The sequence below is a fragment of the Clarias gariepinus genome, chromosome 1 (genome assembly GCF_024256425.1).
Source record: "Clarias gariepinus isolate MV-2021 ecotype Netherlands chromosome 1, CGAR_prim_01v2, whole genome shotgun sequence".
NCBI classification, from domain to species: Eukaryota; Metazoa; Chordata; class Actinopteri; order Siluriformes; family Clariidae; genus Clarias; species Clarias gariepinus.
The window spans coordinates 4,502,268-4,528,802 of NC_071100.1; the positions used below are offsets into that span (position 1 = coordinate 4,502,268).

The following is a 26,535-nucleotide window of genomic DNA, read 5'->3' on the forward strand; positions in this document are numbered from 1 at the left end:
GACACTGTGTACGTGACACTGTGTGTACTGCTAATCTGTTAGCATCTTTTTTTATTTTATTTTTTTATTAAACTTATAAAGGAGACGAACAGATAAATTTACTTCATTTCATCTTTTTCTAAAGAGTTCCCCTCGTTGTCTCTATAAACATTTTTATCGTGTGCCTTCATCATTCACTTACTGTGTGCTTGTGTTCACGTCTAAATATACTGTGTTTTCGGGTTGCATTTTAATCCCCTATGTGAAATAATTTCTTCTTTGTCTTTCGGCTGTCCCCTTTCAGGGGTCGCCACAGCGAATCATCTGCCTCCATCTAAGCCTATCCTTTGCATCCTCTTCTCTCACACCAACTAACTTCATGTCCTCTCTCACTGCATCCATAAATCTCCTCTTTGGTCTTCCTCTAGACCTCCTGCCTGGCAGTTCCAACCTCAGCATCCTTCTACCGATATATCCACCATCTCTCCTCTGAACATGTCCAAACCACCTCAATCTGGCCTCTTCGACTTTATCTCCAAAACATCTAACATGGGTTGTCCCTCTAATAAACTCATTCTTGGTCCTATCCATCCTTGTCACTCCCAAGGAGAACCTTAACATCTTCAGCTCTGCTACCTCCAACTCTGTGTGATTCACATCATTGATTTGGCAAACGTTTTACGTCGGATGCCCTTCCTGACACAACCCTCTGCATTTATCCATACTTGGAACTGGCACAAGAAGACACTGGATTGCGTGGTTGCAATTCCCTATGTGAAATAACATGAGAGTTTATTTATTTATTTATTTATTTTTCATTTAAATATTAAAGAAAATACAGGATACAACCGCTAAATTTGTTTCTGTTACATTTACCTCTACTGTTCTATTCCATAAAGAATGTTATTACCCAATAAGTACCATGCTATTCACCAAAGTATTGTATATTATCCAATACTCACACAACACAACAGGTAAACCATAAGGTGGTACATGTACTATATCGGCGAATAAGTATCAGGGTTTTATAAAAAATATTATATGCTATATATCATGGTTAATTTTCTTGTGTTTGTGTTTTCATTCAGTGTTATATTAAAAGTATTTATTGCATTTTTTTAGCTGTTTAAGGCCTGAGAACACCAGAATAAAAGGGTACAGTAAAAATACATTGAAAGTTTTTGTGCACATTAAGTTCAACTGCCCTATAGAAAATGTATGATTTTTGTCTATAGTCCCCATATCTCTGTGGGATTTTCATGCCAGTGTCAAAATTAGAATTAGAAAGTGTAGACAGTAAAAAAAAACATTGTTGTTATTTAATCTTTATAATCCCTGCTGTCCATTAAGCATTTATCAAAATTCTGCCTAAATAAAAAAATTATATATTCTTCATAACAGGCAAAATGCACAAACAAGTCTTTTTCCCTGGAAGAGTCAGTGTGGTTTTTCGAAAGGGACCTCCATCAAGATCCCACCAGTGCGGACAGGTCTGCACCTATGAAGGAGGAGCGCATCAGGCAAAAACGCTCTCACCGTGGTCAGTCGTGGGGGGGGGCGGTGGGGGGGGGGGGGTTCAGATAAGGTAGACGTGCTTGGAAAATACATCCTGCAATTTGGGAAATATAAAGGAAAGTCCTTCCACTGGCTGCTTGAGAATGACATGGGTTATACCATATAACTCATAAAGAATTGGCAGAAAGAAGAGGCTGTCTGAGTCTTTATGGCAGAAGGGCATAGCAAAGACAGCCTGCTGTCATTTCTGAGTTATTCGATTAGTTTTGATAAAATTCAGTCTCTTCTTGACTACGAGTCAAAAAAAAAACTGTTGCATCAGCAGCATCGAAGGATGACCAGCTGGTCAGTTTTGGCTCTCGTGCCACACCACTTGGCGAGAGATTTGGGACAGCAGGGACGATGGTTATTCAGCCTTTATTATCAAGAAAAGCTGTGTACCATGGACAAAGATGCACAAGTTACAACAGTACCTGCAAAGGAAACAACATTCAACCTCTCCAACCCCACTTGCTCCTGCTGAAGTTATGGGTGGGTCTCAGTTTTTATTTATTTTTCCCAAAGACATATATGATAAAAATAAAACTGTTTTGATGCATCAAATAGAATAAAATTAGATAACTTCAGTGGTCAACTTTTATGTCTGCACCACAGTAATGGATGAAGATAAAGAGCTGGCGAGAGTAATGCTCAGTATATGACCTTCCAAACTGTCTGTGCAGAGCTGTGAGTAAACATGCATTTTAAATTAAAACAGATAACAAAAAACAAAAAACAGATCTGTATGCCTATTATAATTTGTTCATGCTTTGTAGTCTTTATTTTATTTATATTTTCTGTTTCCCTCAGCTCCTGCTTCTGCTACGTCACTGACATCATCGACTGCCAGAGGCCAACAAGCATCGGGACCTGAAAGAGGTTTCTAACAGACTGGCCCCTGCGCTGGGACTATGAATTGTTTTCCCAAACTGAATCTTCTCTAAACCTTCCCTTCTCATGTTGACCGTGTTCTGGTTTTTGTTTTTTCTCTAACTGTCCTAGTGATATTATAATAATTTTCTGTTATGGTTGAAAAGAAGAAAAATTTACTTTTGGATATTAGTCCAACATAAGAAAGAAACAGTGGAGTATTGAAACAACATTTGAATTGTGTTTTGTTTCACTATGTCTGGTCGAGATAAGCAGGCAAAGTGACTTGCTATTTCTGTCCTTACTAACACCAGTTTTTGTATATTGGCAAAATATAAATGATTGAGAGGACTTTTGTTGTTGCAGTACCATCTGACACTCTCTTCTAATCGTCCGTTCCACTTCTACTGGAGGCTTCAGGAGTAGATGGTAATTGTGTCACATTTCTTTTGAATACCAGTTTATCCACTTAAACATTTATGTCATATTTACTTATGTAATGTAGTGATGTGATTATTTATATTAATTTTTCTGTTACAAGTAATCAACTAGGCATGTACTTTTTTGTCATGCTTTCTTCTGTGCAACCCAGCAAGGTCCTCTGCCTACAGCTTCAACCATCACAGTACCAGGTGTGTATAGGTTTAACTGTGTTTGCAGTTCTCAAAAATATCTACATAGTAAATGAAAAACAACATAATTTAAATTTCCATTAAAGATTAGGTTTAAGATCTGATTAACAGTAAGCGGTTTTAAGATCTAAACTCTTTAAATTTCAGTGACTGAGTTGTAGATGCTGTGTGCCATATTGTAGTCTGTCTTTTTTGTGTGCAATAATTAAATGTTTACCATTCTCTGTATTGTCAGAGACAGATTTAAATTCTCCTGAGAGGTCTGCAGTGACCAGTCAAACTTCACTGTATCCACCTACTATAGCAAGAGCTCAAAGTAAGTTTTTTGTTTTTTTTTAACATGGTGGTGCACAATCTAAAAATATATACTCAATGCAAATACACACACACACAATCTTACACCTAACTATTTCTTTATTCTAGTTTTCACTAGTCCAGCCATTACCAACTGTCTCCAGTTGTCCCCTGTGCTACCTGTTGTCATCCAGGCTCTGCTGAAAGGTTTGCAAGAAAAGGTGGTATGCTGACAACCCAGTGTGGCTGGAAAAACTTCCCCAGCGATTCACAAACGTGTTGCCTGCAAAACTGACCTACAAGAAGGCCATATGTAAGTCAGTCATGGATGGCAATCCAAATTATGGAGATGATGCACCTGAAATTTGAACAAGTCAACCTGGCCTACCTTCTCAGCTGCCAAAATGTCATGAATGGGGAAGCAGAAAGGTACGGGCAAAAGACAATTATATAATTTATTAGACAGGAAAATAAGCCATCTTCTTTCGGGCAGTACAGTGATTCAGATAGATGGAACGACATCTCTGTATCTGCACACTACCTGACTGACTGTCTACTGCATGAGTATGAACACCAGGGGGGTGCCATCAAAAGACTGCTCAGGGCACCTTTCGACAGGCTTTCCGTTCAGACCATACTCATAAGAAAACTAAATGATCATTTCATGGGTAATGGTGCAATCTGAGACAGAAAAGTCGCTAAGGCCCATGTATGAGGGACTTGCAACTCGTTATAGCACTGCAGACATAGAGAAGGTCCAATACCAGTGGGTTGACAGGTTAGAAATGATCAGTTTTATGCCAATATTTACATCTAATATTTATTTTTTACATTTTAGATTTGTAAGTTGAGGGAAAGAATATATTTGCAATTGCATCATTACATATTTCATATACATCATTGCGTATCATTACTGAATACACTGCAATGAACGTAGTGAGAGATTTAAAAGTTTTAACATTTAAGGGTGTATTTTTCTCTTTTTTCTCTTTCAGAGATTGTTGTGCAGCATTTAAGGTGGCAGAATCTCTTCCAGGAGAGCATATGAACTGGGACGCTTAGCAAACATCTGATGCCATTGTTGCTCAGGCCACTATTGGTAGCCTGCTAAAGTCATGTGCATCACGGTCCCACTACAACACAGATATAAACATCTAACTGGACTTCATTGTATGCGGCGGTTCCTCTGTGAGTGTGTCTCTGAGCATCATCCTCTGTACAGTTCCTTTGCCCAGTTCCTGTCTGCTGTCTTTTCTGTGATGGATCAGGAAGACCGACAGAAGTTTAAAGATGCCTATATATTTTTTGAAATTCACCCTGCCAACCCCACGAAACAGCACATTTGTGTACACTGCGGAACAAAGATTCCACAGCCTGAGGAGCTCATCCTACAGTAAGAGTTGAGGGAATTTTCCGGCACTTCTTACTTGCTCAAGATCCAAACAGTCTTCCTTTTTTTAAGCCCTCTATGCTGAAGGCATGGTGGATTCAAAGCATCAATGATCTGTGATATCATCACTTTGAGGTAAGATCTCACATGCTGGTTGCCTTAGTGATCCTGAGGTAGAAGGTGCCATCATGTACATACATGGAGGAATACTGCAGATAAATCATGTGCAATGTAAAGGAGCTAAAGTTTCTGTCTGGATCCTCATTAGAGGCACATGCCAACAGGAGGGGTACCACTTCCATCAAGCTCAGTGTGTCACTGGAACACGTGTTTCCATAGAGCTGTTTTAAGCTCAGGGGATGACAGGGGTGGCACGGTGGAATTATCAATGTCTGGTGGACCTAAAGCATTCAGATGTTTCCCTTCCAGCTGTTTTTGATCCAGTTTTGATTGAACAACTCAACGCAGTTTTTAAACGGGTCCTCGGAGATGAGAATTATCCTGCTCTTCATCTTTTAACCACAGACACTGGAGAGAAGTTTGGCCTGGAATATGTGGAGCCTGATTGGCGTCCAGTTCCTCTTGATTGGACGGCAATCTGGATTGGATTACGAACCATCTGACTGGCGGTATGTCATACTTTAGATTTCTAGATATTAGCCACATTACAACTCAACATACTGATAGACATGCACACATAGCTTGTCCTATAGAAATTGTGTCTTTTCACCAAATAGTGAGAATTTTTTTTCCCGTTAAACTAAAGTTTGGACATCTGCTATCAGACCTATCGGTTAACTCTGACAGTGTTGATAGTAGGAGATTTTAACACTCCTGTAGATGATGCTGATAACGCTTTAGCACTCGCATTTATGGATTTACTAAATTCCATTGGGGTTAAACAAAATATAAATGGAGCAACTCACCGCTTTAATCATACACTAGATTTAATTATATCCCATGGTATAGATGTCTCTAATATAGAGATCTTACCTCAAAGTGATGATATCACAGATCATCATGTCCTGATATATACTCCTGTAGAACAGATTAGCTGTTTCTCTCCATGTTATCGATTTGTTAGAAATATAACCCCCGACTACTAAAGACAAATTCACAAGTAATTTGTCGGATCTGTCCTAATTTCCTATTATACCCCTAAATGCAGGCGCTCTAGATAAAGTGACTTCCAGCATGGGCACTATTTTTACCAGTACATTAGTCACTGTTGCTGCCATCAGATTAAAAAAAGTCAGAGATAAAACACTTGCACCATGGTACAACAGTTATACTCACACACTAAAGAGAGCAACCTGGAACCTTGAGCGAAAATGGAGAAAAACTAAATTAGAAGTTTTTAGAATTGCATATAAAGACAGTATGTGCAGCTATAGACAACCTCTAAAAGCTGCTAGAAACGAGCATCTGAGCCGAATGATAGCAAGAAACAAAAACAATCCCAGGTTCTTATTTAGTACAGTGGCTCGCCTAAAAAAACCTCAACAAAACAAGATTCCGGCAGAGAGTATCCCATCGCAGTTTAGAAGTGAAGACTTTATGGACTTCTTTAATGAAAAAATCGATAGTATCAGGAAAAAAATAACGGAGGTTCAACCTCTAATAGCATCTCATGATCCAGTTCAGCTTGAGGCTTCACATTTAGATTTTCAGTGCTTTATAGGTATGGGACAGGAAGAGCTGTATAAACCTATCAACTCAGCTAAATCAACAACGTGCTGGTTAGATCCAATCCCAACCACATTTTTAAAAGAATTTATTCATACGGTTGAAGAGCCACTTCTAAACATTAATTCCTCATTATATCTAGGTCAAGTCCCTAAACGTTTCAAGTTGGCAGTTATTAAGCCTCTTCTTAAAAAAAATCTAATTTAGACCCGAATAAAATAACACATTACAGACCGATTTCAAACCTTCTATTTATATCAAAAATATTAGAAAAGGTAGTATTAGCTCAAATATGCACATTCCTGCAGGAAAACAACATCCTCGAAGAATTTCAGTCAGGTTTCCGGCCCCATCATAGTACAGAAACTGCACTAGTTAAGATAGACTATATATGCAAAAGACTTGTTTTTAGCTTCGGACCAAGGCTGCATCTCAATACTAGTCTCACTTGATCTTAGTGCTGCATTCGACACCATAGATCATAATATTCTTAGTGATTGCTTACAAAATCATATAGGTATTTAGGGTCAGGCAGTAAAATGGTTTAGATCATAAATGTCTGATCGATACCATTTTGTAGATCTAAATGGAGAACCGTCTGGTGTAATGCCAGTGAAATATGGGGTCCCACAAGGGTCAGTTTTGGGACCTCTGCTGTTCCCAATATACATCCTTCCATTGGGTAACATCATTAGAAGACATGGGATTGGTTTCCATTGTTATGCATCCCTGCACTGGCTACCTGTTCAGTTTAGAATTAATTACAAAACAGTATTACATTTGGGCATTTTTTTTATCTCATTACATCTGAGCAGTTGAGGGTTAAGGGCCTTGCTCAAGGGCCCAACAGTGGCAACTTGGTGGTTGTGGGGTTTGAACCTGGGATCTTCCAAACTGTAGTCCAATGCCTTTACCACTGAACTACCCCTAGCCCTATGTATTACTTACATACAAGGCTTTAAATGGTTTAGCTCCCACATACCAAACCATTCTTCTAATATGCCACAATCCACCACATTCCTTAAGATCACAAAACTCTGGACTTCTGGTGATTCCCAGAATTTCAAAATCTATAGGGCATTTTCATATTTAGCTCCAAAGCTTTGGAATAACCTTCCAGACAGTGTTCTGGGCTCAGACACTGCTTTGAGACAATGACTATTGTTAAAAGCGCTAAATAAATTAAATTGAATTAATTTAAATTGGGATAGGCATTGGACTAGTACAGGCTCTACCCATGCCCTCCATAAATCTCCTCCTCTATCCAGCCCACCCATGGCCCTGTCAGGGAGTCCTCAGGCATCCTCCATAACTCCAACCAGAGATTTTCACTTTCCAGCATGCCAGTCTGGTGATGTTTCTTTGGTACTCGACCAATCTGTACCTGAGCCCAAGCTTAAGACAGGTGAACATCTGACAAACAAGTAGCTGACAAAAATTAAGCATCACCAGCAGTAATTAAATTATATTTATCTTGATTTCTTGATTTTATGTATCTAACATATCCTTGTAGTCTTCTTGTCACAATGTTTGACATGTCATTTACTAGACTTTTAAATAGCAAATAATAGTAATAACCTTACTCTAAAAATCTAGCTGTCTAGGTTTATTGTTAACCTGGGTTTTTACCTACAGTAGATGAGTATCTGAGTTCTGTTTTTTTTTTGCTATCAGGGCCAGAATGACTTACTGCACTCTTATTTCTTTCTGTTACAGAAAGCCCATACGCACCACCTTTACCTCTGCTGTCCTCACCAATCGCAGCTCGCACTGGACCTGTGAAGACTGGAGGCAGGATCTTTGTCTTGGACCACAAGTGTTGGCAAGCCCCTATGAAGAAGGTCATTGACGAGCTCCTTAACACCGAGGACACAAGAACATGCTTAAGCTTGTGGACCAAAATTATGCTGCTCTAGTTCACAACTCCTGTAAAGATCAAAAACTACAAGCTCCACCCAACAGTCCACATTTCACAGTACATAAAGCACTCAGCAAGCTGATAAACACTGCATCCTCAATAAACACAAGCCAGGAAAAACTCCACGAGAGGCAGCAACTCTGGTACACTCTGACACAGGGAAGTGAGACTATGACCGTACCAGTTGTTACCATGCCTGTCTCAGTAGTAAAACCCCCTCCTCCTGTTTAGACCCTTGCCACAACTCTGACCCAAGACTCCATTGAGGAAATGGTTAAAAACATCATGGAAAAGCAACAGGAACAACTGAGACTTCCACACCTAGCACAAAAGAGGGTACAAACAAAAACTTGTCTTTCCTGTGGCCAGCCAAAGTCTAAGTATCTGAATGATGGTTCGTCCATCCACTTTTTTTTTTTTTTTACCAGCAAGGACCTATCAGATATTTTTACTGCTTCACAAAGATCTTCAAAGTTTATAGTGGTAAAGAATTTACAAATCCAAGAATGCCGTTTGAAGATTTCTTAGAGTTTTTTCAGCAGGAACTGAATGCCACGAAGATGAAGGCGGAGGAGAAAGGGCAACAGAAAAAGAAAAGGAGTGAACCTGAATACATAGGCCGCAAATGTCGTTTTTGTAAACTGGAACTAAAGCAAGGCCCAAACAGCCCTCATGTTTATACAGGTTTCCCTGGAATAGCAGGGAAGTACATTTACTGTCCTTCAAAAATATTTTTTTTATACAAGGATCTGGGCATGGAGAATGAGATGACCTGGAGAGAGTTTTAAGATTACGCATTTTATAAGATAAAATTTTATAAGATAAAAAAGGCAAAGATGGAAGTCAGGAAAGAAAAAATAAGAAGGGGGGAAAGCGACAGTTGTTTTTCTGATGTGTATTAATCGTTCTAATTCTTTTATGGTATTTTATAGTATTAAGACTTATTTAAGTATTTTGACTAATCCTACCCTTTGTAAAAATGAAAAAGGAACTATTTAAAATGTCTGTTCATCCGATTCTTCTTCTTCTTATGATTATTATTATTAATTAAGTTAAGTAAAAGTCACCCAGAGGAGGATTCGAACCAGAAGCACAAATGCAGCAAAAATACTTTAATTTCATTGGCTGTCACTAAACATCAGCTATTCATGACTGGCCCCTGCATGAAAGGCAGCTATGCTCACCACTATACCACCAACGCTATGGTTTGGGTACCCGCGTGAATGAGCCCATGTTTAGCCGTGATCTTTATTGTCCCCTAGATGTCAGGCAACTTCGAATCAACGTTTTCTTCTTCGTCTTCATGTGGATTGAATGCTCTGTGTGGGGGCGCCGTTTTCGCACGTGCAGATGGTTTCTGTAGTGTAGTGGTTATCACGTTCCCCTTACAAGCAAAGGGTCCCCGGATCGAAACTGGGTAGGAACAGCATTCATTTCTTAATTCCGGCAAAAAGTCCGCTTTTACGCCAGCGTTGGATAAAATATTAAGTACTAAAGGTAAATTAAGTATGTCTTGAAACATAATGCAATAATGAGTTTCATTTATTTATTTATTATTCGTTTTTTAATAGCATAAATAAATCATGGGTTGTAGCTTGAGAAAGGCTACACACCCACTGAAGAAGATTAAAAGAATCAATGAGATATACTAGAGGTTTAGAAGGACAACACACATGAATATTATATATATATATATATATATATATATATATATATATATATATATATCTTTATGAAATCCAATGATTCACTCCTCCTTTGTGGAGATGGGAAAACAGGAAACCAGGCGCGACGGCACAACAGGTGAAACCCATTGATAGATGGGTTGCAATGAACAGCGTGCAATATAATGACCCCCGGATAAACGTCCAGAAATAAGGTACTTGTAAAGAGTGTAAGCGTAGGTTTTCCAGCATGTTTGCTATGAAGAGAGATACAATAATTTGGGTGCAGCAAGCAAACAAAACAATTTAGGAGACTTAGGGTTAGTCCACACGAAGTTCCCTATCCGATCATTTTTTTCCCTCATTCTAAAAAAAATTGTGTACACACAAAACCACTGAAAACGGTGTAGTATATATGCCAGATCAGTACGGGGCGCTGTAATTCTGCCATAGAGATACACTATACATGGAGAAGAAGACTTTGAGCATGCGCATAACATTCGCGCTGTATACGAACCAAGATGGTGTTGTCCATTATTGCTTGTTGCTCATAACAGTTGCATAGAAGCAATAGATTTTGCTGTAATAAAGCTAGCAGGCTTTGTAGCAACACGAACACAATCATGTAGTCCGCCATTATTGTTGTTACTGTTACGTGTGACGCAGCCGACATGTGATGTGATGACATCATCGTTTCACAAAATATACGGATTGGCTGTACACACGAAACCGCAAGGGTATCGTTTTCAGATTTATCCACTTTGGGACCCGGTTTAAAAAAATAGCGGTTTCAGTTTCCTAAAACGCCGGATCCGTGTGGACGAAATGCCAATAGGATAAAAAATGTATACGTATACAGCGAAATGCCTCTCCGTCTGGACAGGCCCTTAAAATTACTGGAACTGATTTATGGACTCCTCAATGCAGTGACTGGGAAAGATAGTGATAAACATAGTGGGAGAAAAGTCGTGAGAAAATCAATTATAAATGGGGATCAGTTAAACGCTTGGTGAAATTTCACGGTAAAGGATAAATCAACAAAACCCAATTTTTGTTATTGGTCTGTTTAAAATATAGTTTTAAAATTGTAATGGTGTGAATTTGTTTGTCTAAGTGCTGGATCAGAGCATATGGAGGTAAGATTTAGAGAAAAAGAGAACCTACTTCTAAGGAATCACTGATCTCTGTCATTTTAAACTGCATTTTAGGTTTAATGAACAGAATATAAGACAACGTGAATAGGTTCTTAATGTCCCTGTTTACCATCCAGTCCAGTAGGGGGCAGTGAAACACCCAACTAAAAGACAAGGGAGAAGAAGAGCTGAAACCGTTGTGCCACTTGGACGGCGTGGTTATTCAGCTAAGCTATATAAAAAAACGCTACATTTAACTGTGTCTACCTGCAGTTTCACGGAGAATCTTAAATCAGATCGAGTTCAATTAAAAACAGCATTTGAGGAGGATTAACTCACTGATCCTGAGGTAAGTTATAGTCTAAACAGTTACTGACTGGATCTTACATAGAGCTCTGGGGTCGGTTCTTCGTCTGTCGCTAACTCACTTAGCTGGATTTGATTGTTGTGGATTTGTCCAGTTCTTCGATGCGCTTCCTGCATTTGTTGTCATGGCAACACGTCCGTTAGATTAAACCTGCTCGGAAGCAGTTTTATTTCATGTAAACAGAATTTAGGCTGCGCTCCTGGCGGGTTATGATTGGTTGAAATGGCACGAGGTCACATCTGATTGGTCAAAGAGCACGACTGACTCACGTGGGAAAAGAAAAGGATCTTGCATATAAATAAACATCCATCAATATTAATGGATGTATTTAAAAAAGTATAAACATCCATCAATATTAATGGATGTATTTAAAAAAGTATAAACATCCATCAATATTAATGGATGTATTTAAACATATATACAGTATATGTATACATATGTGTGTGGCTCTGGTTATTATTCGTGTGTTAATCACCGTGTGAGTCTCTAATAATATGCTCTTCAATTGGTCTGTTACTACTGAAACCAAGGCCAAGCTCTTCTGCTGGGGTATAGGGAGAGGGTGCCGGTGTTCTGCGCTAAAATGCTAAAATATCAAATATGATATTAAAACATAAGTTCATAGGTTTATTATTATCAACTATGATATTACTATTATAATAAACCCTAGGCACGAGACGGCCGTCAAGACCATTAATACAAATTCTTATATAATGTTTATTTTGTAACACATTTATTTTTCAGGGGTTTGTCATGAATATGCAAATAAATATTTATATTAAATAAAAATAAATATTCGTTATAATGAAAAATTAGACAAAACATATTTTATTATAAAATAAACGATATAAAAATTTTGTATTTGAAAAGAATATTAATATTTCAATTTTTTTATATGCAACATATTTATTTCATTTACATTTAGCCACTGTACCTTAACCACTGAGCTACCTTTAAAAGGCGATATGCTTCAACGGTAGAAACACTGATCACCTTTGATTGGTTGATGAAATGGCAAAAGAGCTAGTTCGAATTTTTTCACGCGTTATGCGCCGAAGTGCCCCCCTGCCATGGTTGCCCCCCCACGCACACATAATCGCTATCAAATATTATATGAGAACATAAATTCATAGGTTAATGGTTCACAAATAATGAAAATAAATAGGGCCAGGGGGTAGCTCAGTGGTTAAGGCATTGGACTACGGTTCTGAAGATCCCAGGTTCAAACACCACAACCACCAAGTTGCCACTGTTGGGCCCTTGAGCAAGGCCCTTAACCCTCAACTGCTCAGGTGTGTAATGAGAAAAAAAAAAATGTAAGTCGATCTGGATAAGAGCGTCTGCCAAATGCCTAAATGTTAACGAACGTACAATAATCATAGACAACTCAATCCAGCCATAATAATCATCAACAGGTGTGCTCGAAGAACCAACTTAGCCACGTCGTAATTGGTGCGATGATCTCATCTTAGATGTGTCAAATGACGTACAAAGAACAGACCCCTGTTTATGTAATAGTGTCTGTAGTACCAGAAAATAATAATGTTAATTTTATATATTTTTTTCTTTCCTTTAACAGGGATAATATAGAGAAAAAAAGACATACTATTTGTACTATGAATAGTCAAGAAGAATGTCAGACAGACCTTCACCACTGCTTAGAGTGTGGAAAGAGTTTTTTTCAAGAGAAGGATCTCACAGCACACCAGCTCATCCACAGACAAGACAAACCACATCAGTGCTCACAGTGTGAAAAGAGTTTCAATTTTAAATGTCTTCTCCAACAACATCAGCGCATTCATACAGGAGAGAAGCCTTATCAGTGCTCACAGTGTGGAAAAGGTTTTACTCAAGGAAGGTATCTCGCAGCACACCAGCTCATCCACAGCGAAGATAAACCACATCAGTGCTTAAAGTGTGGAAAGAGTTTCATTTTTAAACATCGTCTCCAACAACACCAGCGCACTCATACACGAGAGAAGCGGCATAAGTGCTCAAAGTGTGGAAAGAGTTTTGCTAATTTGAAACATTTGGAATCACATGAGTATGCCCATACAGGAGAGAAGCTGCATCACTGCTCACAGTGTGGAAAGAGTTTCATTCATAAAAAGCGTCTCCAAGATCATCAACGCACTCATGCAGGAAAGAAGGCGTATCAATGCTCACAGTGTGGAAAGATTTTTGCTGACATGAGAAATTTAAAAGCACACGAGTACATCCATACAGGAGGGAAGCCGCATCAGTGCTCACAATGTGAAAAGAGTTTTGTTTACATAAGAAATTTGAAAGCACACCAACGCATCCATAAAGGGGAAAAGCCCTATCTGTGCTTACTGTGTGGAAGAGGCTTTATTAACAAGAGTCATTTTCAACAGCATCAACAGATTCACACTGAAGACAAACCATATCACTGTTTACAGTGTGGGAAGAATTTTTATCAAAAGCATTCTTTCCAGCAACATCAGCGTATTCACACTGGAGACAAACCGTATCATTGTTCTCAGTGTGGGAAGAGTTTTACTCAAAAGGGCGGGCTTCTGCAACATCAGCGTATTCACACTGGGGAGAAGCCATATTCCTGTTCAGAGTGTGAGAAGAGTTTTAGTAGTTTGGGCAATTTACAACAACACCAGCGCATTCACACTGGAGAGAGGCCGTATTTCTGTTCCATGTGTGGAAAGAATTTTACTCAATACAGCTATTTAAAAACCCATTTACACACGCATATTGTAGGCAGATAAAAAAAGTTTTTTTTCAAGGTACATGTCCTTGAGGGGATGCACTACGTGAAAGACATGGTGAGGACATTGATGGCCTGATTGACTGACTAATACAATGCTGGGCTAAGGTTTGGAGAGTGTGAATAAATTAAATATGTTCTTTAATAAATGTACTGTAGTCTGCTCTGTCCTCCTCCAGTTCAGGGCTTCAAGAACCTAAAACAATTGGAACTATGGCAGCTTCCTCAGTCTGTTCTTGCTCTGTAGCTCCAATTAACATGATACATACTGTGATGCAATCTTAAGCTTATTCCCACTGGCCCCTTTTTCCTAGCTTACCTCTGTTCCCTGGTTACTGGACCCTTTGCAAGTTCTCCATCAGAACCATATAGAGGTGGATAATGCAGTATTTAACCTGTTGCATAAAGTTTACTCAATCCTGGACCATGGTCAGGATTGTTGTTGTTGTTTTTTTTTTTTTTTTTTTTTACATGTTTTGAAATTAGCACCAGATGTGTAAAAGCTTTATGCACACAGACCAATCTTAGAAATGTGGAAACCGGCTGCATGCTTTTGTCCTTATTAGCCTGCTCTAATCACAACTGTTTCAAGCTCCTATAATAGAGCTGTACAAGACTGTCATAATTGAAACGGGATCCAAGAAAATTCCAAAGTAATGGAAGCAGTGTCATGAGTGATCGAGGCAAAATTGCTTCCATTAAGCACCTGAACAAGTAATGGTTGATTTAAAGATGTGAGTTCAATCTTGAATTGGGAAGCCATGGAGGAAAAGATTTTGGCTTTCATTTGGAGTTTTGGTCTTTATTTGGAGTCGACTAGGGCATGCATGACATAAGACTAATTCTTTATGGTCTATAAAGCTGATGACAATCCTCTTGTTGGAGCTGATTCTGGATGTTGATAATGGTTGCTAATTAATTGAATGCCTGCAGGTCAGATGGGAGCTCTCGGCCTGGATGATCGTCCTTGAGTGAGTCAGAGAGACCGTGAAGGAATGTGCTGGAATGTGGGTGCTCACCCCAGCCACAAGAGGGAGTCAGAGTCTAAAAGTCGATGGCATAACCTGAGATGGAGTGGGATCCCTGGTGTAGCTTCAGCATTAGGCTGTCTGCCTGATACCCCAATGATTAGCGGTCAAAAACTTTCTTTATTTCTTCAGTGATTTTTTTAACAGGTGAAGCAGCATGTAATCATCCCATAATGCTTTTCCCCATTTCTGTGCTTTTCCAGTAGGGAGGGTAATGATGTAGGCCAGATTGAAACATTTTGTGGGGAAATGATGAAGCCTTCAGTTCAAGCATGGGGGAACATTGAGAAAGATAAGAACAGAATGCGGAAGAATCCCCAACATAATAGATACTGTGGGGAGTTATGGTTCATTACCAAAAGAGTGTACTGGAAGGAGTGATTTCAGGGTCTCAGTGATGGCTTGGAAGGTGTTGGTAATCTGGCAGATTTCACGATTAGCCCATGCTGGCTCCTTATTTGGCCCGATCATACTACAGATGTGGCCATTATTAATGTGTGTATTGAAGAACAGGATCTGTGTTATAATGTGAACGGGATAATGTGGTAATCTCTTTTAGATGCCTGTTGACAGCAAGCGACAGAGCTCATAAATGTGTCAAGCTCAAACTGTAAATACTGATGTGTAGTTATTCTTAAATTTCTTCTCTCCTACTTTTGTATCAATAATGATTCTTCTTTGACTGTGATTTTTTTCATTATTATTATTATTAATAATAATAATAATAATAATAATAATAATAATTTATTATTATTAATAATAATATTATAATTTGTAGTAATAGTGCTTTGAAGTAGTTGTTATTTTTATCATCTTTACTTTTGCTATGAATAGTAGAGTGCTACATCATTAAACACAATGCAAAATGTTAGTCATTGTAAATACTGACACATCAACAAAATGAAGCCAGCTTTGTCAATCCCTTTTTATTTCTTTGCTAGTATTTTTGTAAATGAAATGATTTAGCAACCCCCTATTAAGATCACTTTTTTTTGCATGCACACAACAGAACAAAAACTGCTTGAATGGAGAAACAAAATTCATTAACGGTCATTATTGTTAACGTTATGTCGATAAAATGTAGTTATTGCATACATATTTTTTTTTGTTCCATTTCCAGGTTTTGTTTCTTGAACCTGCTCAAAGACCTGAATTTTCATAGTTTTTACATATAATCAATAGTGCATTTTCTTAGTAGACCTGATTGGTCAAAGAGCAGCACTGACGCGGTCTGACTCATGTGGGAAAAGCAAAGTGTCCTGCATATATATATATATATACAGTATATATGGATGTATTTAAACATACATACATACAGTGTATGTATACATATCTGGTTCTCATGGTCATCATTCGTGTGTTAATCGCTGTGTGTGTCTAATAATACGTAACGTTCTATCCCCCAATTGCGTCTATATAAGTGGAGGTAATTTTCTCACCTTCAGGGATGCCCTCCAGAATTGGTCTGTTACTATTGAAACCAAGGACGACCTCTTCTGCTGGGGTATAGGGAGAGGGTGCTGGACCACCACCTGTTTTTTTTTTCTGTTCCGCCTTTTTTTTGGTTGCTTCAAACTTTAATAATAATAATTATATATATATATATATATATACACACACACACACACACACGTTTGAAATTCTACATAACCCTCTAATAAAAGCTCTTGCTCCGCTTGAGAAAAGCTCTTTTGCCATTTCGTCAACCAGTCGAAAGGGTTGTGGTCAGTGTTTCTAGTCTCGATCCATATCATCTTTAAAACCAACACACGAATGCGCAATAATCCTAGACAACTCGATCCAGCCATACTAATCATCAACAACAGGTGTGCTCGAAAAACCAAATTAGCCACATCATAATTAGCACGATGATCTTATCTTAGATGTGTCAATTCATCTCGGATGTGTCAAGCGACATATGAAGAACGAACACCAGGTTTGGATCCAGTGGTAAAAAGATAAATAAAACTAATGATTGCATTACAGTAAGTGTCATGACATCCTTAATTTGCCTTAGTTACCTTGGTTTACTGGAGCATATTTAATAATCAATGGAAATGGGTTAATGTTTTGTGGTGTTAATGTTATAACTGATGAATATATGTTGTTAAAGTATCTGTGGACACATAATTGGATAAAACATTAAGTACTAATAAATTAAGGATGTTTTGAAACATAATGCAGTAATCAGTTCCATTTATTTATTTATTATTTGTTTTTAATAGCATAAATAAATGATGGGTTGTAGCTTGAGGAAGGCTACACACCCACTGAAGAAGATTAAAAGAATCAACGAGATAAACTAGAGGTTTAGATGGACAACACACATGAATATTTAATAAATATATATTAATTAAAAATCTTCATAAAAGAAGATCTGGCATTTACCAAAGGCATCGTGTTCTGGTCCGGGTTGTTCCGATGATTTGTTTCAATGATTCACTCCTCCTCTGTGGAGATGCAAAAACAGGAGACCAGGCAACTGAGATGTATGTGACGGCACAACAGGTGGAACTCATTGATAGATGGGTTGCAATGAACAGTGTGGAATATAATGACCCCCGGGTAAAAATCCATAAATAACTCATCTTTGGTCATTTACTGAGGCATTGTTTAAAATAGATTAATAAAATTAATAATTATGGTCAATTTCTGCCTAGAGTCTGTGACCCTGAAGTTTGTATGTTCTCCCACCAGGTCCATCACTCTGGTATAGGCTACATCGAGACTCATCAGATCACATGACCTTTTTCCATCGCTCCAAAATGTTTAGCCCCCAGTCCTGTGAGTCTCATCACACGGTGTGTGTGTGTGTATGAAAATGGTCTTACTTTAATTATTAAACATGGCTACGGTCTTTATCGTTTATTTTTTACAATAAAATTTTACCAAGTGTTTAATTGATCTCTATTTCTGATTGATTTTCTCACAACTTTTCTCCCACTACGTTAACTACCCCCAGTCTTAACACTGCATTGAAGAGTCCATAAGTCAGTTCCAGTAATTTTAAGTCTCCTAAATTGTTTTGTTTACTTGCTGCACCCAATTTATTTGACCTCTTTATAGCAAACATACTGGAGAACCTACACCACTCTGTTTGCACCATACACCCAAGTTATATGCTGTAGTCTCTGTGGAAAATGGAGAGGCTTATCGGGAAGGTTCAAGGCTCACACTTTTCATCAGTTCTTTATTTTTGGACGTTTATCCTGGGGTCATTATATTGCACGCTGTTCATTGCAACCTATCTATCAATGGGTTCCACCTGTTGTGCCGTCGCACACATCTCAGGTGCCTGGTCTGCTGTTTCCGCGTCTGCACAGAGGAGTGAATCATGGGAACGACTCAGTCCAGAGCACAATGGCTTTGATTTAATCGCTAACAAACAAGACATTCATTCATAAAGATTTTTTATTAATATACATATTTTCAATATTTATGTGTGTTGTTCATTTAAAATTCAGGTTTATCTCATGATTCTTTTAATCTTCTTCAGTGGGTGTGTAGCCTTCCTTAAGCTACTGTACAACCCATCATTTATTTATGCTAATAAAAAAGAATAATAAATAAATTAATTAAACTAATTACTGCATTATGTTTCAAGACATCCTTAATTTACCTTTAGTACTTAATTTTTTATCCAATTATATGTCCACAGATACTTTAACAACATACATTTATCAGTCACAACATTACCACCACAAAACATTAACCCATTTCTATTGATTATCAAATTTACTCCAGTAAACCAAGGTAACGAAGGCAAATTGAGGATGTCATGACACATAATGCAACTAGTTTTATTGTCATGAATAAATGATTTATGTCTTAATTGTTCTGTTCATTTATTTATTACTTATTATTGTACAACTTGTTTTTTTTTTCTAAATAGGACTGAAATTAATGGACTTACCATTCACCTTCACACCTGTTAGATTCACCACCACTGGTCCAATTCATGATATAGATGTGGCCCCCCAGAAGGCTACAATTTGTCTCGTGGTGTGCTGCCAGATCCCAAAAGCACCATTTTAGACTTTAAATAAATGTGTTTTGCTTGACAGATTATCCGCAAAATGGCACATGGAAGTAATTTATCTAAAATCCAGACCTAGTACAACAAAGAATTGTACAAAAATTTAGCCTAGAACAATATTGTTTCCAATGCTAAAGAAATTATTTTTAATGAATCTTATTTTGTTTTATCGTTTTTTAATCCCTGGAATGGAAAAGATGGAGATTGTTGGTTTTTTTTTTCGATCACTCTAAACACAAGCTATTAATTTTTGGCATTTTAAGGAATTAAATAATAAAACTAGTTATTGCATTATAGTTTGAGTTGCTTACAGAAGAGGCATGTAATAAATACATGAATAGGGTGTTTAGTTATTCCAGCTGTGGTTTAAAAAATCAGGGTGGAGACACTGGAATGTAACTAAAAACTGCATTCATGACCCAAAACAATAAAAGCTTTAAGGTTATATATTTGGAAAATGTTGTTTGTTTGATTAAACTTTTAAGTTCTTCAATAATCAGCATGGGCACACTGATAAAAACTATAGTCTAATGCCACAAAAGAAAAAAAAAATCATATGATCAATGAAGAAAGAGCTTCGAGATATTTTTTTGTGTTCATTGGATTAAACTAAGACATTTGTATTTTTATTTATTTTATTTTTTTGCTGGGAAAATAAATGTTAGGCAGAGATGTCAGGTCTGTCTTGTTAATTCATCTTAAAACCCCTAATTCAGTTTGATAACTTTACACCTTTCATAAATGAAAGGTAGGTAGAGCATAAAAAGCACACAAAACAATGGCCCTTGTAATCCACTAAACAAATGCACTATTTATTGTATCTAAAAACTATTAAAATCGGGTCTTTCAGCAGGTTTAAGGAACGAAAACAGAAAAATATATGTGTGCAATAAGGACATGTTATCGACATATCATTACAATAATGCAATTAAGGAATTTTGTTTTTCCATTCAAGCTGTTTTTGTTCTGTTGGGTGTATGGGCATGCCAAAAAAAGAAGAAGAACTGAATCTTATTTCATTTACAAAAACACTTGCAAAGAGTGTGGCTTCATATTTGCATCAAGTTTAATCATGTAGCACTTTAATATTTATAGAAAAAGCAAAGATCATAATAATAAATTCACAACACTATTACTACTACTACAAATAATAATAATAATAATAATAATAATAATAATAATTATTATTATTATTATTATTATGAATGAAGAAAGCGCAGCCAAAGAAGAATCATTATTGATAAAAAAAAGAGAGAAGAAATTGAGGAATAAATACACATCAGTATTTACAGTTTGAAATTGACACGTTTATGAGCTCTGTCGCTTGCTGTCAATAGGCACCTTAGAGAGATTGACACATTATGGGCTTCAGTAGAAATGCAATACCTGAGATTGATACACGCCTGCCCCCTACATGTAATGTACAGTACGTCATGTGTCTGAGGACAAGCTGGCGTCGTGATCTCTTTCCTCGATACGCGCATACTCAATGGCCACATCTGTAGTACAATCTGGCCAAGTAAGGAGCCAGCATGGGGTACTCGCCAGAAGGGGGGAGGGGGGCATGAGATCTGGCAGATTACCCACACCCTCCAAGCCATCATTCCTTCCAGTGCATTTTTTTGATGATAAACCATGAATTCCCACAGTGTCTACTATGTTGGGGATCCTTCCACGTTCTGTTCTTATCTTTCTCAATGTTCCCTCATGCTTAAACTAAAGGCCTCATCATTCCCCACAAAATGTTTCAATGTGTACATCATTACCCTACTTTCTGAAAAGGCACAGGAGTGGAGAAGAGCATTATGGAATGATCAGGTTTCCTGCTGCTTCACGTGTAAAAAAATTAAATAAAATAAAGTCAGTGAAGAAATAAGGAAAGTTTTTGACTGTTAATTCATGGGGTATCAGGCGGATAGCCGAATACTCAAGCTACACCAGGGATCCCACTCCATCTCAGATAATGCCATCGACTTTCAGACTCTGACTCCCTCTTGTGGTTGGGGTGAGCACCCACATTTTAGCACATTCCTCCACAGTCTCTCTGACTCAATCAAGGACGAACTTGCAGCACAAGAGCCCCTAACTGAACTTCAGGCATTCAATAAATTAGCAACCATTATCAACACCCAGAAACGGTTCCAACAAGAGGATTATCATCAGCTTCATAGACCACAGACAACCAGTCTTATGTCACGCATGCCTTAGTGGATTCTAAAGGAAGAACAGAACTTCTTTGTCTTTTCCTCCATGGTTTGCCAATTCAAGATTGAACTCACATCTTTAAATCAACCATTCATTGCTCAACAGCTTGATGGCAGCGAATTTGCCCCGATCACTTATTAAACTGCTTCTACTACCTTGGAATTTTGTTGGATCCTGTTTAGATCATGACTGTTTAGACCACGTCTTGCACAGCTCTGTTAAAGGGGCTTGAAACAGTTGTGATTGGAGCAGGTTAATTAAGATAACTTTATGCAGCCGAATTCTGCATCAATAAGATTGGTCTGTGCGCATAAAGCTTTTACAAAACTAGCACTAATTTCAAAACATGTAAAAACTACAACAACCACAATCAAAAACATAATCCTCACCATGGTGCAGGATTGAGTAAGCTTTATGCAACAGGTTAAGTACTGCATTATATGGTTCTGATGCAGAAATTGCAAAGGGTCCAGTAACCAGGGAACAGAGGTAAGCTAGGGAAAGAGGGGTGCGTGGTAATAAGCTTAAGATGGCATCACAGTATGTATTGTCATGTTAATTGGAGCTATGGAGCAAGGACAGACAGGAAGATGCCACAATTCTAATTCTTCCAGACATTTGAAACCCTGAACTGGAGGAGGACAGAGCATACTACATTAAAATTATTCAAGATAATTAATTAATTCACACTCTCCAAACCTCAGTCCAGCATTGTATTAGTCAGTCAGTCCATCAATGTCCTTACCATGTGTTTCACATAGTGCATCCCAGTTTGCGGCCCTAAAGCAGCCCCTCAAGTGCATGTACCTTTCTTCTCCCTTCAGCATGTGTGCGTGGATGTTTTTTTTTAAAGAGCCGTTTTGAGAAAAATTCTTTCCACACACGGAGCAGTAATACGGCTTCTCTCCAGTGTAAATGCGCTTGTGTTGTTGGAAATTGTCTAACTTGCTAAAACTCTTCACACACTTTGAGCAGTAATATGGCTTCTCCCCAGTGTGAATAGGCTGATGTTGCAGAAGAGAGCTCATTCGAGTAAAACTCTTCCCACACTGTAAACAGTGATACAGTTTGTCTTCAGTGTGAATCTGTTGATGCTGTTAAAAATGACTCTTGTTAATAAAGCCCCTTCCGCACAGTGAGCACAGATACGGATTTTCTACTTTATGGAGGCGTTGGTGTGCTTTTAAATTTCTCATGTAAACGAAACTCTTTTCCTGCTGTGAGCACTGATGCAGCTTCTCTCCTGTATGGACGTACTCGTGTGATTCCACATCTCTCATGCTAGCAAAACTCTTTCCGCACTTTAAGCACTTATGCGGCTTCTCTCGTGTATGAGTGAGCTGGGCCGAGTTTTTCAAAAGTAATCCACTAGGATTTTGGATAACGGATTGGATCAAATCTTGAAAATGGGCTTAACAAAAGAAAAAACAGATTATATAATCGGATTAGATCACGTAATCAAATCTTGGTTTTGATCCAGATGAATTTAGTTTGAGTTTTTAGAACTTTTTTTTTTATAGGATTTGGATCACTGTGATCCAAACAAATCTGGATTAAACTGATCCCATCAGAAGGGTGGATTCAGCGTGGATTTCATGCCCAAAATGTAATAAAAACTTTAAAAATGTATCAAATAATACTATATTAAATGCAGTATCTTACAAGATATCCTATTTATTCATAATGTTTTAATTTTATTTGCTCATCCATCAGGCTACAGTGATTAGGTAGGCTTTAATGTATTCAGCCTTTCAGTATAGGCCTACAGCAAAGTAGAAAGAGTTTGGCCTCATAAAATAATCCCCCAAACAGCTGTCAAAATTGACCAAAAACAATAAATTTTATTCTGTAACTGATTGATATATACTGTATATTCATCACAATCGAAAATATTTTTGTTTTTAGAATATTTATTAGTGATGCATGCAATGATTACAGAATAACCAAAAAATGCAAAGAATGGCAATCACTGATTTTTGAAATCCAAAACAAATCCAAATCAGAAATAGTGTCTAACTATTGCGTCCCTTGTTGCACGTCCTGTTTGCTCGTTCTGGCAGAAGGCAGGAGGTTGGTCAGGGTCTCCAAGGGGCTTAGGTGCATCATTGTCAGCACAGAGAGGGACATTGCGCTTAGTAGCGATGTTGTACAGGACAATACAGGCAAGGGTTATGTTGCATGCTTTCTGTAGGTCCGCTCTCAGGTAGTTAAGGCATGCAAAGCGCCTCTTAAGAACTCCATTTAAACGCTCAATTGCACATCTTGCTCTGCAATGAGCAGTGTTGAAGCGTGCCTGTGCCGGTGTATTTGCTGTTAGAAAAGGAGTCATCAGCCGTGCTAGGAGTGGGTAGGCACTGTCTTCTTATATTATGCTATCAGGTCGGTTGGTTTGGAGGTCTCTATATAGAGTGCTCTCCCTCAGGATGTGTGGGAGACCCAGGCCACTTGACAACACAGTTGGTGATGTCAGCATCACACACAAGTTTGACATTGATGCTGTGCCTCCCATTTCTGTTTATAAACTCCCATTCATTCTCACGAGGTGCTTGTATATGCACATGTGTGCAGTCGATTGCTCCAATAGTATTGGGCATGTTCCCCAAAAGAAAAAAGCTGCACTTGGCCTGGGAAATTTGGTTGTCCTTAGGAAAAGAAACAAATTCATTGACCAGGGTGGCCAGTGCGATTGACACATTTCTCACCACGTCACACACAGCTGATTTCACCACTCCGATATAGTCACCAACAACTTGCAACTTGTCCCACATGCATAAAATCGGAGACCAATAAAGATCTGGTCTTCCACAGACAGACCGTGACTCCTTTGGGTTCTGTGTTGAAGTTTTGGCCTGAGAAGGTTTACAAGGTACTCTATATCAGCCTTCCCAAAGCGAAACCGGACATACAGCTCCTCAGTGGTGTATTGCTCCAGTGGCTTGGTACGTTCAACATACATCCTTTGACGGTATCCTCTCCTGGCAAAGTGGTGGTGGCGGTGGATAACAACACCTGCCATTTCACTGTCTCTCTGTGAATCCTCTGAGAAAAGGTTGATTTATATGACTGTGTAATAGGTCTTTTCAAACACACCTATTACAACTGATTAGTTTTGGCTTGTGGTCAATTGAGGCAATTGGACCCAAGGCCTATAAATGATGAACAATGTTCACTGTAGTAAAGCAATGGAACCATGGACTCAAGAAGCTGTAACTTCACTGCTACTGAAACCAATGCACTACTAGAGGGTGTTCGGTGCCATTATGGAACACTAGTGGGAATTTTTAATTCTGCTAAGGATACCAACAAAAAGAAAAATGATGTTTGGATTTAAATCACAGAAAATGTGAATGCCAGAAAATGGGTCTGGCCAGAGGAGGACCACAGACCAAATCAAATTGCGGTGAAAGAATGTTAAGGCCAGGGCAACAAAGGACCATGCTGAAGCCAAAATCCCACAAACAGGCAACAAGCACTTTAAGAGGGGAGATTACACAGATGTGGTCCTCGACATCATTGGAGGTTAGAAGTAGCAAGCACTCCATGGTATTTAAGGTGTTGTAGGGGATGGCGAGCCTTGGATTGAGGAGGAGAAGAATCTGCCAGTTCCTCCTGGGGCTGATCCAGAGAGCGTATTTATATTGAATCTCAGCTCTGTTCCTGGGGAAGAAGCTGGATCCTCATTGGTTGAGCCAATGGTAGTTGCCACAGGATCTCAGAGGAAAGGCTTGAAGCACCCTTCTTCAAACAAAGATGATGATTACAAGGCACTTCTGCAAAAAAAAACTGAAAGGGCAGAAGCGCAGCTTCGTCTGGCAGAGGAACAACTGAGTCTGACCAAACTGAGGCAAACCGAGGCCAGACTTGAGATCCGCTACGCTCAGACAAGCTGGTCTCTCCACATCAGATAAGGAAGTCTGAAATTATTGTAGAGTATGTGACATTAAGTCTTTTTTTAATTAAATACATCTATATTTGAAACTTGTTATAAATATCCTCAATGTACAGTGTTTGTGTTGTAGGTCTCAGATGAGCGGACTGCTGGAAGAGGATGGAGTGGGGTTTTTCTTGTTTTTAGTTTTTTTTTTTTTATATCTGTGTTTTCATTTCAAATAAAATTAAACTTATATTGACCCCACACTAGCTATTCTACATGTTGCTCCTTAAATATCTATAGTTCTACATTGTGATTTTCTATCCTGTTTGAGCACTGGTTATCCAGATTTGGTGACCCTGAAAAGTTCCTATCCAGATCAGATTGATCCAATCCGATGTTGTTTTAAAAAACTGGCTCAAAAGTAAGCTGGATTACGTGATCATGGATCGCCAAAAAAAGGATTACTGAAACCCAATTTTATCCGGATTAAACCTTTTGAAAAACCAGGCCCAGGTGTTGTTGGAGACGATGTTTAAAAATGAAACTCTTTTCACACTTTGAGCACTGATGTGGTTTATCTTCGCTGTGGAAGAGCTGGTGTGCTGTGAGATACTTTCCTTGAAAAAAACTCTTTCCACACTCTAAACAGTGGTGAAGGTCTGTCTGAGATTCTTCTTGACAATTTATAGTACAAATAATATACAGTGGAACCTCGGATTACGAGCTTAACTCGTTCCGGAAGTGGGCTCGTAATCCAAAACACTCTTAAACCAAATTTAATTTTCCCATAGGAAATAATGGAAACTTAAATTATTCGTTCTACAGCCCAAAAAAATAAATACATAAATATAATTAATACAAAATATAAAGTAAAAAAAAAAAAAATTAACCTGTACTTTACCTTAAAAAAATGTAAAATTAAACCCCGGCAGATAAGGGTTTTCGTTTGTGCATGCAGAGTGTATGTGTGTAAAATGTGCGCGCGCACACACACACACACACACACACATTAACGGATAGACCGTTTTTACAACCATTTAAAAATTAGCAAGGAACATTCCTAGTCACACTCATGTGAGCGCATACTAACAGGATCACTGCTGTAAGTAAAACAACAACAACAAAAAACAAATTAAACAGCTCCTCACCTTTGAAAACAATCGCG

The 26,535-nt window shown here is 38.2% G+C and overlaps 1 protein-coding gene across 1 annotated transcript; it reads left to right on the top strand.

Moving 5' to 3' along the window:
* Window positions 1–11,305: 11,305 nt before the first annotated feature.
* LOC128507317 (zinc finger protein OZF-like) lies at window positions 11,306–15,934 on the top strand. The gene is made up of 2 exons (XM_053478135.1): window positions 11,306–11,469; window positions 13,067–15,934. The coding sequence occupies exon 2, from the start codon at window positions 13,104–13,106 to the stop codon at window positions 14,226–14,228; it is 1,125 nt and encodes a 374-aa protein (XP_053334110.1). The 5' UTR covers window positions 11,306–11,469; window positions 13,067–13,103; the 3' UTR covers window positions 14,229–15,934.
* The last annotated feature ends 10,601 nt before the right edge of the window (window positions 15,935–26,535 follow it).